Genomic DNA, 16,607 nt, shown 5'->3' with positions numbered 1-16,607 from the left:
GCCGCCATAAAATTTTCTGCTTGCTGCTGGTTTCTGTTCCCCTGGTATTTCAGTTGGGATTTTAGTCGTTTGCGGTCATCGCAAACCGCAGCCGACAGACACACACACACACACACGTACAACCGCTTACCCACACATGCTCACCAGTTCACTTACACACTCACATACACAACAACACACATGTGCACCTGTGGCAGCTGCGCGAACGTCCAAAAAGTATCCAATTGCCAGTTGAAGTACCAGGCGAACAGAAAAAGCAGCAGGCTGCTAAATTTTTCAGGAGTGAAAAAACTGTTGCGTGCTTTTAGGCTGAGGTTGAATGGGTGCGTTGCACTAGCACATAAATCGCAAAGTATACTTTTAGGCTGGCGTTCTAAAATGAAAGCATTGCATATTTTTGCTGCCCCCTTTGCGTTTAGAGAGAAAAAACACGTTGCGTTTTAAATTTTAAAATATATTTTATTCATTGTATTTGTATTCTTTACATACACAATTATATGCAATAATGTATGTATTAGTAAATGAGTGTGTCTGCATAAATTTGTAGGTACCTTAGGTAATACATTTCAGAGACATATGTATAATATGTATGACATAGCTACTTACTTATGTATATACGATATTTTAATGCTAATTACATGAGTATATGCTGCTTGATGTATTTTCTTGTCTTCTTGTTTGTAGATTATTGAATTGTGAAGTGATGTATTTATGCATAAAGTTGATAAAGTGATGTAATATGTAGTAAGTATGCCGTGTATCAGAGATAATAGCGTCATTATGAACTTGTCACATTAAACATATATTGCGTTTTGCATTTTGTTTTTTTGAGATTTTGGAAATATACAAAGTACTCCTTATGTGCTATATACAATGATATATTTTGTTTCTGTTTCGATTCTCTTTCTTCATTTACCAAATATGCAATTTTATATTGTGAATCGTTTCAGTACACGGCATAGTTTATATGCTACTATTTGGATACGTCATATGTATGTATATTGCATGTGCATTACTCAATAGCCTATAACGATATAATAGATTGTACAAAATAAAGCTCAATTTGTTCAAATGAAAACTTAAGTAAAACTTGAGATTCGTGCAGAAAAAAATGATAAACTAAATTAAATTTCTCTTCAAAAAATTAAAAGCAATTAATTCGTGATGTTTTCATGAAGCTTCGCGTGCTGTGATCTTACATATAAAGTAATTACTAAAAACGTAATACAAGAAACTATAAGTAGTAGTATGCTAGAGTTGGTAGTGATAAATGTACAAATAATTACGATGCTTAAAGTACTTAACGCATACAATAACACTAAACAGAGTGATAAGCTCTTAAATAGCTTAAATTCTGCACATTTTTTGCTTTGCTCTCATTGCCGTCTGCACAATTTGCATTTTGTTTTTTTTTCTCTTTACTATTTTTTTTTTTGTTTTCACTTTTTTTTATGTCAACAAAGGCCACATGAAATATTGAAAATTGAAATTTTCACCAATTTTGTGCATGGAATTTAACCAGCCGAAATTGCAGAATGCATTTCTAGTTAAAACTATTCTATAGAATGCAGCTAGACATTGTATACACACATACACACACACTTTACATACACACTCGCACTCAGGCACTCAGACTCACACACACACAGATGTAGAAATATGAATATGAATGAGAGTGCTATTTGAGGTTTTGCTACAAAAATGTTCTCGAGGCTTTTTACATTCAGCTGGAATTTGGAATTGGTCATATAGCATATGTGAAGTAAGTGACGCGAGCGTGTGTAGAGTTGTTGGAGGGAGACAGAGAGATGGAGGAGAGAGCTTGAGTTAGAAAGTCAGAGGGAGGGGGAGGGATTGTGTATTTCGCCCTTTCTCCTCAGTGAAACAAGAGCTCCTCGTCGTGGGGCTCCAATTTGTGCCAATTCTATACGTCGCTCTGCTTGGCGTTCGTGTTGATGATAAAGGCGCCATTAACGTGACCATTACCATGATGTGACTTGCCATTGGGCACATACAGATTCGACAGATTGCCGTTGCCATTGCCAATCATGATGGCCGTGTGCGGTGTGCTGCCATTTAATTTGGCCACCAACGGATTCTTTGTGGTCTCACCCGGCGGTGTGGTCAACGTTGGCGTCACCGGCGACGGTTTAATTAGCTCCAGCTTGTCATCGGGACTGCGTTTCAGCAACGATTTGATCAGTGTGCCATTTGTGGAATTCCTGCTTGGACCACGATGCGGCATCGCATAGTTTAATCTATCCCAGAACCACGGATCATCCCACTTGATGTACGTGTTCATGGTGAGATACGATTGCAGATCCTTCGGCAGCTGTTTGTGATCCCCAATGTCCGAGTAGATGATGACAATCACACGCGACACGCAATCGTTGAGCGCCGCTTTGTGCGCCGCCTGGAATTCCATTTTCGCCCACACGGATTCAATAAAGTTCGGACTTAGCACAATGATGGTGCGTCGTGAATCGGCCACCGATTGGAAGATATTATCGGTGATGAGGCCACCCACAAGCCAGTCACGACCGTGCACACAGAGTTTGTACTTTTGATTGCCACCCTCAAGCCTGGGCACCAGATGATTCTCAATGAACTCGCGATCCTTGTGCGAATACGAAATGAAGGCATCGAACTTTTTGTCCTTGTCCACATCGGCCTCGGTGACCAGCCACAAGCACAGATTGTGTGCATACAGCCAGATCTTAATCTCCTGTTGATATTTGTAGTAAACCGCTGCACTGATGCCAATGAGGAAGCCCGTCAGCGAGATGACCACAATGATGGCAATGAGCAGAGTTCGTGGCTGCGAGCACAAATCTGATTTGCGCAAATCAATCATACGTGTGGGCATCTCGGCATCGCTGCAGAAGAGATCAAAGCTATCGAGCACCGGATCCTGTTTCGATTGCATGTAGTGCAGCAAATCAGCTGCATCGCAATCACAGACCCAAGGATTGTCGGCCAGACGCATTTGCAGTTTATCCATGCTGCTGTTTAGATAGCTAAACACTGTGGCATTCAGCTGCTCCAGTTGATTGCGTCGCAAGTCCAAATACTGCAGGTGACGTGGCAGATGCGATTCCTCCACTTCGGTGAGATTATTGCCGGCCAAATAGAGACTCGTGACATTCGCATAGCCAGGTGCATTGTAGGCGGGCAGCTTGAGCAGCGTATTGTTCTCCACATGCAACTCGAAGAGTGAGAGATTCGGCGGCAGTCGCGGCAGTTTGGGTATCTTGGTGAGATCGCTGTTCGAACAGTTAATGATCAGCGCCGAGTCAAAGGTGCGCACAAAGCACTCGCATTTGGCCGGACAACGTCGATCTCTGGGATTGTCGGTCAGATCAAAGTTGCAGAGCAACTCTCGCGGATGCACCGAAGTCATGGAACGCTCGGCCAGCGCTGTTGGTTCTTGGCACTTCAGGCGATCCGCTGAAACGATCCACTTCTTGGCATAGTCCGGTTGGAATTCACTGCGAGCGAATTGCAGAAAACGCAGCAAGGTGCAATCACAATCGATGGGATTATCATTGAGATCCACTCGCAACGTGGCGATGCCGTGCTCCAGCTTCGATGTGTCCGTGTCGAGCGTTGAGATATTGCTTATGCTCGAGTAGAAGTGCACGGTCCGTATTTGATTGTGTGTCAGATTAACTTGCAGTTGCGATTTGGTGAGAAACACCAGATCCGTGTTCTCTAGTATTGTCAAATTGTTGTAGCTCAAGTCCAGTTCACGCAGCTCATTCATCGTGTACTTCCAATCGCTGAAGATCACCATCAGCGAATTGTTCCGCAAATTGAGTGTCTGTAGACTCTGAAGAGAATTGAACGGTGAACCAACGTCGCCATAGGTTAACGCCATATATTCCTGCAGATCGATGCGATTGTTGGCCAAGTGCAACTGCTGCAGCATCGGATTGCCAACAAAAGCGTTGCGACGTATCGTCTTCAGATGGTTGTTGCTCAGATACAGCTCCGTCAGATTGGCCAACCTGGTGAACAGTTTGCTGTAAGTAAAGGAAATGGGTACATTGAAGATTAATATACTGTGTGAGAGTGCTAAAAACTTATTGCAAATGTTTATAAATTGGACACGGCTAGAAACAAGGAAACAACCTAGAAATAAACATAAACTGATTAAAGGTTTCTACATGACAAATTTGAAAGAAAGCCCTAGAAACTGCAAGCAGCTTGAAAATTTTTATAAGAATCAGACAGAAAAAGGTAGAAATAGCTGGAAAGTAATGCTCAGAAACTCCTAAATAAAGCGAGCAACTAATTATGATCTATAGAAGCAGATAGAAACTGATAAAACTGAGAACTGATAGGAATTACCAGAAACTGGCGGAAATTTAATAAATATTCTAAACCATATGCTTAGAAACTGGCCAAAATTTCGAATGATTTCTAGAATCTGTCAGTAACATACAGAAACTGATTAAACAGTATTAGAGTTAAGCAGAAACTTGCTAAGAACAGCCAAATATAGCTGCCAAATTAAACATTTAGAAACTGAACAAAAAAATGACACATATATAACGAACATATATCTGTAAACTCGCAATATTTGTTACTGCTTGGTATTGTTGTCTAATATTATGTGCACTGTTGCAATTGTAATAGCACTCAAACTCTAATCAAATTATGTTTATAAATGACAAATTTTTAGTAATAGAATTTCTTGAGCTTACCTTGATATTTCTGTCAGCTGATTATCGGCCAGATTGAGTATCTGCAATTTGCCCTGATGATCGAAGACGCCATCGGGCAAATGCCTCAGACGATTGCGCTGCAAGTCGAGCAGCAAAAGATTCTCTTGATCGTCCAGCAGATGAGCAGGCAGTGTGCTTAGCAGGTTGTCCATTAGCGTCATGTTCTCCAATTTCCTCGATCCCTGAAAGATATCGGCTGGCAACGTTTCCAGTTCGCAGCGCAAGTAAAGCGAGCCCAACTCTGGCAGATTGGCAAACAGACGCGATGGCAACTCTGGCAGTGGCGAACGATTGTATTGCAATTTCACCTGCCTCAACTTGAGATTGTGCTGGAAGAGTCCCTCGGGCAGCGAACGGAAGTTGTTGCTGTTCAAATTGATCTCCGTCATGTTGGTGAGCAAAGCAAAGACATCGGGACGCAGCTGAACAATGCCATTGTTATGCAAGTCAATGTCCACCACACTCTGGGCGCCCTCAAAGTCATGTTTGCTCAGATTGTGCAACTGATTGCTCCACAAATTCAAATGCTGCAACTTGTGCAGATCCCGGAAGATGCCGCGTGGCAACTGCCTCAGATTATTGCTGCCCAGCTCCAAGAACTCCAGATACTCCATATCGGCCAACAATCTGGCGGGCAACTCAACCAAGTTCGCAGAGCGCATATCCAGCCAGCTCAGGTTGCGCAGATGCCGCAACAAATCCTCGGGCACATACGACAAGCGACGTGCAACAAAACGGAGTCGCGATAAATTCTGCAGACGTTCCAGATGCGTGCTCGTCACATTCATGCCGAGATCGTTGCTCTCGAAGAACATTGTGTGCGTGTTGATGATGCCCAAGTTGTCGAGCAGTCCAGCAATCGGTGTGTGGAAGGGCAGCGGACAACGTTTGATCTGCACCATGGGAATGCTGCCGATTCGCATTTGTGGCATCTGCTTAAACTCCAGCGGATTCGTAATGTTGCATTCGATCATCACCTTGGTGCCCGGTCGAATGGTAATCTTGAATTTGGGACTAAAACTCTGACCCGGACAGCTAATGTCATACTCGCTGACGAGCACAGCGCATTCGCACGATGAGATGTTGAGATCTGTGCACTCATCGCGTCCAAAATCAGCTTCGCTCAGTTGCCAGCTGCTCAGTTGAAGCAACAGCAGCAGCAGCAGCGACGGCAACGCTGCCAAACTCATCGTTCTGCAAAACAATAGAGTGAAATTAATCAATTAATCAAAGTGTTGCATACCTTGAGGCGTTAGACTTTTATTTGCTCAACTACTTAAATAATTATTGTTTGAGAATTGAGCTTTTGTTGTATATATGTTTATAAATTATTGTTTGAGAATAGAACTTTTGTTGCTCATACGCTTATAAATGTTTGTGCATATTTTTTTTCAGAATTGTAAATTGTATTGATTTAGCTGGGTTGCTTATTATGCTTTCTTCTTTTCTATCTTTAGGCAACATGTTTAATTTAGAATTAGGTTAAGCTACCTATTAAGTTGTACAGGTTCTTCACTTAATTAATAAGTTGAAAAAAAGGTTAAGCTGCCTTAAGAAAGTCATTGTTATACTCATTATGAATAATGCTTAATTTGAAATTGGGTTAAGCTGAGTACTAAATTTATTAAAATAAACACTTTAAATATAAATCTTTTGTTTTGTGGGTTTATGCAAGTATCTTTTAGTCAAAAAAGTTGTATATTATGTTTTCCAAATTGTTTTATTTCCGAAAAAGTTAATCTGTTAAATTACAAAAGCGCAAATTGATTTATATTCGGTTTTCTTCCTTTCGTTTGACTTGTATATTTCATTTGCTAATAAAGTGTTTAATAAATGAGATTAATTTGCAATATTTTTGTAAATTAAAATTTAATAAATATTATTAACTGCAGCATTTCGTGTGCTTGCAACTTTTGTGCAGTTAATTAAGCATGCGTTGCATATAAAGGAAAACAAACGAGTTGCAATGCGTATAAGGAAAAAGGAAAATGACACGTGCGAAAAACTCCTGCCGTAGCACATCCACAAATGAAGCGGTCATATGAGAAGCCTCTTTGGGTCTGCAAGTCCCTTTATCCCTCAGCCATCCACCTTCCACCATTCACCACCCAACCAACCATCCATCTCTCTGTGTGCAACGCAAGCAATGTTGCATTACATGTCGGTTGGACACACCTCCGAAAACTCCCTTGATGTGTGCTTGGTCGTCTCTTTGGCAACTCTGTGGTGTAATTACGGTCAGGGAGTGCATAAAATGTTGTAAAATGTTTGGCTAGAGTGTGTTGCACTCGCTCTCTCTATGGGCTTTGTGCATTTAATGAATTTGTCATGCACTTCGTGTTAAAGCTTTAAACCCAAATTGCTTTCTCTCTCTCTCTATTTTTGTCATGACCAGCCTCGGCCTGCTGCCTGACAATTAAATTCTGCCCATTACAAAGATTTCTGAAAGGAATTCAATTAAAAGTTTCGCCTGCTTTTTCCACTTGTCACTTGGCAATAGCAGTCAACCTCCAGCCAACTCTCCAGTCTCTTCAGTTTAGCTGCAAGTCCCCCATAAATTTGTTGCCTCTGACAGCTGCTTTTGAATGAACAATTTTTGATAAGGCAATTTAATTATGCGCGCCGTAATTTGATTTTCCATTTTTTGTTTTTTTTTTTCGGCTGACTTTTTTTTGCTCGCTGCGCTCAGCGCACAATTTACTTGGGCATTTGGCTTTTAATTAGGCTACAACAATGACGCCGGCGGCAAGTTCAAATAATTATACATATTGAATTTCCGTTGAGATTGCATTAACTGCGCTCGACTTCCTTTCCATTTTTTTTTTTGTATTTACTTTAGATATTAGCTGGATTTACAATGAGATTTAAAGTTGTCTTGAAGTTGTTTCTTTTTGTGGCAATTGCATTAAATATTGAAATACGTCTGTCTGGGATTTTTGCAATTTAGTTGATGCTACTTGAACTAATCGAAGTCTGAGCTACTTATTTACTGATTTTGCCATGGCAATCGCTGTTAAGCCATTAGCCGTAAGCGTTAACACGAATTCCACTTGTGTGTGTGTTCCAGTGTTTGTTAAGTATACGACCCAATGTACATAGAGAGAGTGAGAGAGAGACGAAGTCGAGTCAGTCAATTCGATACCCAAGCGTCGTGTGCCAAATCTATTTAAATCTCAACACCTGATTTTGGCCTTGCTGTACAATTTGTTTATGCAAGAAGGTTGCAAACTAAACGTCTGCTCGTCGTTCGTCGCTCGTCTGTTCATCGCTCTGCAGTGTGTTTGTGTTTGTGTAGCCAACTTCAATTTCGCATAAAACTTTAAGCACTTTTCGCCCGTTGGCGGCCAAGTTAACCGTGCAACAACGGCATATCCTTCTGTCTGCCAGCATCTGCCTTATGCCTTGCCTTCTCTTCCCTTCTCACCCCCTTTCTTTCGCCACAAGGCGCTGTTTTGGCTTTTAAATTTAGCTTGGCTTGGCTTATCTAAACAGGCTACGCTTGCCAGACCAGAAGAGGCTGGCTGGCCAGTCGGAGCCAGCTAGCTGAGCTTGTGTTGTGTTGTGTTGGGCAAACATTTTAAACATTTATATTCACTTAAGAAAATTACTTTTAGCTTTTATGCTACGCTGGCCGTGTAAATAACCTGCACATCTACTTTTGCTGTAGCTTTAGCTGTTGTTGTTTGTTGTTTGTTCGTTCGTTGCTGCTGCTTTGCATTGATATGCCTCGTCGCTTGTTTATGCAATCCAATCTAAGGCTGCCTTTCTCGTTGACAAGTTTTTCGAAAATGTCCATTCAATTGAAGCAGCAGCAGCAACAATGAGCACCATATTTAATGAGGCCTAAGCAAAAGCAATTTGTGTGTGTCTCTCTCGTTCTCACTTCCTTTCTCCCTCTCTTGCTCAATCTCACACTGAAATTGAAAGCATACTTTCAGGCTGGCAATTAAGTTGCCTCTGCGATTGCAGATGGCCTGCTGTCTCATCTTTTGCCAGCGTCCCATCGGCACCTAATTCCACAGCCCGCCTCGCAATTAAAAATAATTGTTAATTTTAAACGTCACACATACACTCTCACACACACGACTGCAGAATTATAAAATCATATGGACTGTGGCCCATTTCAGTGCGCTGGCATTTGTCTGCTTTAATTAGACGCACATCGTCCTCCTTCTGCGAGTCGTTAATAAAGGTTAACGAAGTTCTGCCAACGCGCAGATTTCTCACATATTTACACACACTCGCACACACCAGGACACATGTTGGTTTGCCAGGATAGAAGAGAGTGCGCATTTTTGCACTCACGTGCTCTTTTCCGGTATGTAACGGTACTAAATTCATTAGGCACACTAAATTACAACCGCAGCGCATGATGCGAATGGTGTGAGTGTCAGTGTGAGTGTGAGTGCGAGTCTGAGTTTCATTTCAGACGAGACGAGACAGAAGGGAGGAGGGAGGTGAAGGGAACGAGTTGGGGTTGCCGTGCCAGTTGACGCCAGGTTGCCTGCAGACTTTGGTTTTTTATTGCCCGCCGTTCTACAAAGTGCTTCAATGTACGCCTTTACAGTTACACACTCTCACTCACACACACTCACACACACACTCGCACATAAACAGGCAGAGCTATATAGTACATTTCACACACATGTGTATATGTGTTGCTGCCTATTAAATAGTCGCGCCGCCCGCAGCGCTGCCTTGGAAAATTGGCTTTCGCATGCCTGCGGTGTGCTTTATTACTGCAAGTAACAACAAAAGCAACAGCAACGAATAACAACAGCAACAACAACAAGAACAACTGAGAATAATAGAAACAGTAGTAGCAACAACAAGCACAATAATGGCAGGTAAGAAAGTTTCACTGGAGTATGATTGACTAAGATATACTTGCTACACATATTCAATCTAAATATTTTATTACAAGTAGAGTTTAACTGCCAAAGCAGCTGTACTTTTATTGTGATAACTTTATTTACTGACTTTCAAAATGGCATGCAACTTTTTATATAATATTTTGACAAATTTTACTTCTCAAGCAATGTAACGATTTATTGAAAGTCGTAAAAAAATTTATGTTAATCACACAATTTAGTGAGTAAAGTGTTGGTGTGGCCAAAACAAATTTTAATATTCCATCGTTTATTTAATATGTTTTGTATATTATTTTACAAGTTTAGACATATTATGCGATTTTACATCTAATTAGAAAGTTGTAGGTCTTCAATTTGACAAATGTGACTTATTTGAACTCTAAAATAAACTTGTAGATACAAGTTAAACTTATGTAAGAAGATATTGTGAAAACTCGCTAGCTAAAGCTTGCTTTAATAAATTCTTAGATTAGCTGTCGATAATGACAGACCAATAGACATGTTGATACAGCTGTTGCTGCTGATCAATATTATGCATATGTGTTATCAAATACTTTGCGATGTTTCCAATTGTCAGTTAATATTATGCATACATTATTTACTCAAAGTTGCTTCCATTTCTCTGTTAAATACATTTTCAGCACTCATTACAACACAATACCCTTGTGTCTGACTTGAGCCGGGTATCGCAACAAACTCCCGTACTGGGGAAGAATTTCAGGCATGGCATTAAATGCTTTAAATATTTCTTAATGCCCTGACAGCTGGATTACAGAGTGCAGAGTGTTTTAATGTCCTCGTCTTTTAATGACGTTGACATTGCTGAGAGAGCTGTGCGCGTGTTTTTTTCCCCACATTTCCAATTTTCGTATTGCTTTGAGAGGTTGCCATCCCCGAAAAGTATGCTACAGTAATTGTAAGACTAGAGTTAAAGCATTCATCAATCAACTTGACTAATTACCACAATTGCTGGCGTGCAACAACCAAGAGTAAACAGTAAAAGTAATAGAACACATACACTAATACACACACACACACATATATATACACACCCACCCACACCCATAAATATAACAATAGTTGCAGTTGCAAAACGTAAAAAGCAAATAAACTACAACTTGTTTAATAATTTCTTATTAAAAACTTAAGCGAAACGAAAAAATAATAAAACACTTGTGCAAGTTTGCTGCAAAGCACACACATACATAAAACACCCACACACACTCACTACGCACACACACTCACTACGCACACACATACACTACACACTCGCTCTGCACTCACGTCTAGTGGCAAGTTTGCAGTTTGCTGGCCAAATGCTCTTTGCTCTGCTTGTGGTTTTGTATCTTTCCTGTGAGGCTCGCTGACTGAAACGAGTGTTGTGTGTGTGTGTGCGACTGTGTGTTATGTGTGTGTGTATTGCCGTTGCGTTTTGGCAAAAGATTTCAATACTTGGAAACTTTTGTGAGCCAGTTGTGAGCCAATGTTTATGGCGCCCAACGTGGTTTACAACAATTTGCCTCCTCTCCTCCGCACTCTGAAAAATTTCGTGTACACAAAAGTGCCAAACTGGCAGCTGGGACATGTTTATACACAGCACTGTTGCTGAGGAGGTGGTTCAAGGGGAGAAGGGAGGAGGGAGGAGGGATGAAGAAGAAGATGCAGCAGTGAAGTACTGGCATATTGGTATTGCCAGCTGAGTGAAGCCGTGAGCAAATATAACTCGCTGTACGTTCTGCTTATTGCTTTCGAACATTGCAGTTCTCCATATTGCCAAATACAGCAGAGACTTCATCTCCCTCTGTCTCTCTGTCTAGTACAGTGAACACACAATATACTAAACACACACATCCTTTGTTTGCATTGCGATAATCATAAGCCTGTTGGGCAGCAATTAAATACAAATTAACAATTAATTAGCTGGATTTTGCTTTATCAATATTATGGCCAGCAGCAAGCCTAATGGCAGCTAATTACAGCAGCAACAACAACAGCAACAGCAACAGCAACAACAAAAAAAAAGCAAAGCTCAAAGCATAACTAAGCTGCTTAATATCTAACTAAAGCTATGTGTATTTATGAGAGTGGGCGTGGTCGTATAAATTCTCCGCTGTTTTGTTATATATGTATCCGGTCTTCGACTTCTTCGATGCTGTTGAGCTCTTGGCGCTCTGCTTGACTGTAATCGGAGTGTTCATGACTAAAAATAAACTGCAAGCTGATTACGCAGCAACGCCTCCAAGTCCAAGACGTTGCCACAGCATCCAACAACGTTGTTGTTGTTGCGGTTGGGCGAAGCGTTCGTGTGGAACAGAGAAGAAAGAGAGCGCAAGCTACTTTGCAACATGCATTGAATTCTCATAATAGAATTTGCCACAACTGTGCGTGCAACAACTCTGACTGTGAGATACATCTTTTGGCTGTGTTGCACCTTCACAGCACAGTTGTTCATTATGATAATTTGAGCCAGTTGTTAATAAGAGCTGCTGCTGTTGTTGCAGTTTAACAGACATCTAATGAGCTGTGTAAAGTCGAACTTCAAAGCACAGCGACAAATCCATGAGATATTTTTTCGTGCCCACACCATCAGGCTCATTACTTTCAACGGAGAGGCTGCTGAGTTCATGAGTTGCATGCAACTAAGCAGATGCAAAAACCAAGAAAGCAGCAAAGAAAAGGGGTTAAGACCTGATTTGCGTTCGCCTGGAAAAACGAAGGGTCTGCTGTGCTTGAAAGCCAGAGCATTGTCTGCTGGTGGAAAGAAAAAACAAAACCAAAGAAGAGAAGCGAACCGAAAGAGAAAGAGCAAGCGAAAAGAAAGGCATGACCAACAGACAGAGAGAGAGAGAGAGAAAGGGCACACAGAGTGTGAGCAGTCACAAAGTGAAAGGCTTTGTAATGTCATTTGTCTGTTAATCATGTTGTCTTCTATAAGTTGCTGCAAACTTTTTTTGCATAATGCGCGCTCGTGCCCCAAGACAAACGCGCAGAGCGCAGAACTTGTTGAGCTCTCTTGCTCCCTTTCAGGCGCCAGCACTTGAGGCCAGGCCAAAGACACTGGCCAACACTTTGTGCCGTGTGCGTGACGCATTCAAGTTTGATGGGCTTTCATAGTTATGTTTGCCGATGTTGTTGTTGTTGTTGCTGTTGCTGATGTTGCTATTATTATGATTATTATGACGAGCATTGTTTGGCTTGTTTACGCAACTCAAAGTCACTCGAATGGTTACTTTAGCGGTCGAGTCGCTGCTTCCTTGACTTGTTTTTAGTTTGCGGGTGGCAAGCCAAAAATTGATGTGCACTTTTGATTTTCTACTTTTGATTAGTCACTTTTGAATTGCTTCTTCTTTTGATTAGCCACTTTTGATTTGCCACTTTTGATTTGCCACTTTTGATTTATGCCATTTCCATTTTACGCTACTTATTTACCTTCTAAATAATCTTTAGCTACTTTTAAGTTGATTGAATACAATTAAGCCAAAGCTTAAACTGCTTTTATGCTACGCTAAGCAGCTTTCACTTCAAGCACTTTGATTGTTGAAGCTCTAGTATTTGCCTTTGTCTATGATGATCTGTTTTCTGTTTTCTCAGACATTCTATCTATCCAGTTTTCACTAACCATTTCCTTGGGGCGTCACTTGCCATTTACTCCAACTCCAGCCACTCCCCAAGACTGGGCAACGTTTCCTCTTAAGCAGCTTACTAAATTTATGTGCAACTTCCACACGCACACACACACACACACGCACGCACACTCACTCACACAGTCATTCACATAAATAAACAAGTTGAAGAGGCAGCTGGCAGCTAAATAGAAATAAAATAATAGACCTGCTGCTGCAAAAAAGTAGTGGACACGTCTCCAAATGAAAATGTCGCCCATTGGCTTCAACAGTTTATTATGCAAGCGTATCCCCTGAAGCTGAAGGCTGAAGTAGAACTCTATATAGTCGGAGTCGGACTTGGAGTCGGAGTATACTTGGCATTGTAAATAATACAGCGTAATGCCAACCTGCCAAGTGTGGCCAGAGAGAACTTGGTCTGATTGTCAAGGGACGCACAACGCGTACACTTCAATTACGAGTGGCATGCACCAGCAAAGCAGCAGCAACAGCAGCAGAGGTGGCAGTGGCAACGATGACAACGTCGAAAGACGCGCAGACAGCAGTGAAGAAGACAGAGTCGACTCGCAGTCCGCGATGACTTTGCCGAATGCCAAATGCCGCCTTTGGCGTAGCGCTGTCTTCAATCTTCTGGGACTGGTTCTACAACTACTTAATTTTGTCGTGGCCACAATGCTGGGCAACCTCTCGCGACTAAACGCAGCTCAACTGCCTTCAGTGCGTTCCCTACGTTCCCTGAGTTCTTTCTTGGGTTCTGGGCGCTGCTTATACCCTGCAAAGGTAGCGTTTGTTTTAACCCTAGATGGGCCAGGAATTTATCGCAGAAAGAAATATTACTTTTACAGTGTTTTGTTGTGTTCTATTTTATAATAAATTATTGTAAAGATTTAAATTACCATTTCAAACGAAATGCAAATACAAAATTATTACTGAAAATGAATTTCAGTGAAAACTGATAGTGGATTTAATAAAAACAATAATGCAAAATTCTTATGAAAAATATGAATACAATGATTTGAAGTGAATGACTTTTAAAAAGAAAATGATCAGTAAAAACTGGATAAATAGAATAACTGAGAAAACAGAAAAAAGATAATCATACTTAGAATAAAGTAATTATGAACAAAACGGAATTGTAATTGAAAAGTGAGTAATATAAAATGTAATTTCCAAGGGAACAAATAAATAATGTTTGTATGATTTAAATATTGTTTTCAAGAAGAGTCAACAAAAACCTTGAATAACATATGAATGAAATTTTAATGATAAATTTTATCAGATAAAATGATTAATAGAGATAAATTTAAAAAAATAAAATGGAAATTAAAATATATTTATAGTAATATTGAATACCTCTTATAGTTATATTATTTAAGAATTATAATTATATTTTTCCATTAAAAATTAATGGTAAACGTGAAAACAATTGATAGATAACATATATTTATAAAAAGAATACTAAACAAATTTTGTAATATTTCAAAACAATAGTTGCCTTCAAAAAACTACTCTTAATAAATTCCTGCTTCTCTCGGGTTAATTCGTCGACTACTCTTGAAGTCACTCTCTGACTGTTGCTCGCACTTTTGTTCTATGCTGCTTTGTGTGCCATTGTCCAGTGCTTGGGCCCTCATAATTTGCGCTTTGTTTTATTGCACGAGTTGCATGCTGCTTAATTCGCGGGCAACGCGATGATATCCCATTGTCCATTGTCCATTGTCCAGCATACATTTACAGTTGGGGCGAACCGAGAACTGAGAACTGCGAACTGCGAACTGAGAACTACAAACTGAGATGCGAGCCCGCAGTTCTTATTGTTGCTTTGAAATGTGAGTCACGTTTAAAGTTGCGCGTTCGCTGTGCTCAGCCAGCATTTGTGGCATTTTGGGACCATAAATGGGGTTTGCTTTACAGCGTCTTCCGTTCCATCCTTGCTTGCTTGCAATGAGAAGTCTCGGAGCCCCATTTATAGCGCTAATTGTGCACATTTTGTAGCGCTTGTTATTTAGAAATGTGCACGACTTTCTTGTTCTGTTTTCGCTCTTGTTACAAACTGACTGAGAGAGAGAGAGAGAGAGAGAGAGAGGGAAAGAGAGAGACCTTGACACAAGTGAACGCAATGTTGGCATCTGTTTGAAAAGGGCCATTAGTAAATTTGGACAGCTGCCAATGGTCAATGGGCAATTTTATTGCCATGAAATCTATTAAGCCAGGATTAGCTGGCGATTGATGCAGCACTCTACTCAATTTCTATATGCGTGTAATTATATAAAAAGCATATCCAATGCATGAATACAAAAGCGTGAAAAATACCCTTTAATAATGAGTAATTGTTAAGGTCGGAATGAATAGTTAAAGAGTGAAGCTAATAAGAGAAAATTGTCTAAAGTAAACAGTGTTATAAAGACATCACATAAGCTTTAATTTAATTATATTTAATTTATATATACCATGAATAACACAAGTTAACAAACAAACATGTGTAAGAAAGAGAAAATTTAAAATGATGAGTTAAAAACGGAAGTAAATTACAATATAAATTCTCAAAAGCAATCAGACATCACTTAAGCTTTAATTTAATTAAATTAAATAATCATTTCATCCCATGTATTTATTGTAATATTGTAGAGTAACACAAGTTGTTCATTGACTAACGAACAAACATGTGTAATGTGTTGTGGCATATTAAAAATGCCAATATCATGCAATATTTATGTGTTGGCCAGGATTATTTGTGCATATTTGTGCTGATTGCATCCCATGGCGGATATTTAAGCAACGCCCCGACCCTCACACATCCACATCCATTACGTAAATACACACACATTTGCAGTCACACAGCTGCAGCTGCAAACAGCGAACCGCTTCCGGTTATTTATTCTATGCCAACACACACCGTCAAACAGATTCCTGTGCTCTGTGTGCGCGACTTCAAATCAATGGATATTAAAATAAAAATAATATTTTTCTAAAACGAAAACAATGCCAAATGTTTTCATTTCGTTTTCTTTATTTTTTTTTTAGTCCGGTATTTGTTGATTTATATACTTTTTTTGAGTTTATTGAAAATCTAGCATTCAAATGAATATCTTTGAATAGTTTCGTGTGCGGCTTTTGTTTGTTTGTTGCAGACGCTGTTGTTGCATTAAAAATGCATAAATATGAAAGCGGCTTCGCATCTATCTGCATATTGTATTCTTTTGTCGGCCGATGATGTGTTAAAATCTGCGCTACATTCGCGTATTTATAGGGATATTAAAATGTATATAGCGTTGCTTAAAATATCACCCAGAACGGAGACCGGACCCCCCGGATCGCAACCGCAGTTGCAGAGGCGATAAATAAAGATTAAAATCTCTGAAATGTGCACAAAAGTGGCTGGCACT

At 40.2% G+C, this 16,607-nt stretch overlaps 1 protein-coding gene across 1 annotated transcript in view; it reads right to left on the bottom strand.

Moving 5' to 3' along the window:
• Positions 1–817: 817 nt before the first annotated feature.
• LOC133837568 (protein toll) overlaps positions 818–16,607 on the bottom strand; it is a 51,597-nt gene continuing 35,807 nt past the window's right edge. The window contains exons 3-4 of the mRNA XM_062268374.1: positions 4,707–5,921; positions 818–4,022 (exon numbers count right to left, since the gene is read on the bottom strand). Of these exons, the coding sequence (XP_062124358.1) occupies positions 1,925–4,022; positions 4,707–5,917 (3,309 nt within the window). The 5' untranslated portion in view covers positions 5,918–5,921 and the 3' untranslated portion in view covers positions 818–1,924. The remainder of the gene's footprint in view (positions 4,023–4,706; positions 5,922–16,607) is intronic.

The sequence above is a fragment of the Drosophila sulfurigaster genome, chromosome 2R (assembly GCF_023558435.1).
Source record: "Drosophila sulfurigaster albostrigata strain 15112-1811.04 chromosome 2R, ASM2355843v2, whole genome shotgun sequence".
NCBI lineage: Eukaryota > Metazoa > Arthropoda > Insecta > Diptera > Drosophilidae > Drosophila > Drosophila sulfurigaster.
Note: the sequence above shows the minus strand (reverse complement) of the source record. Positions and strands in the feature narration are given on the sequence as shown.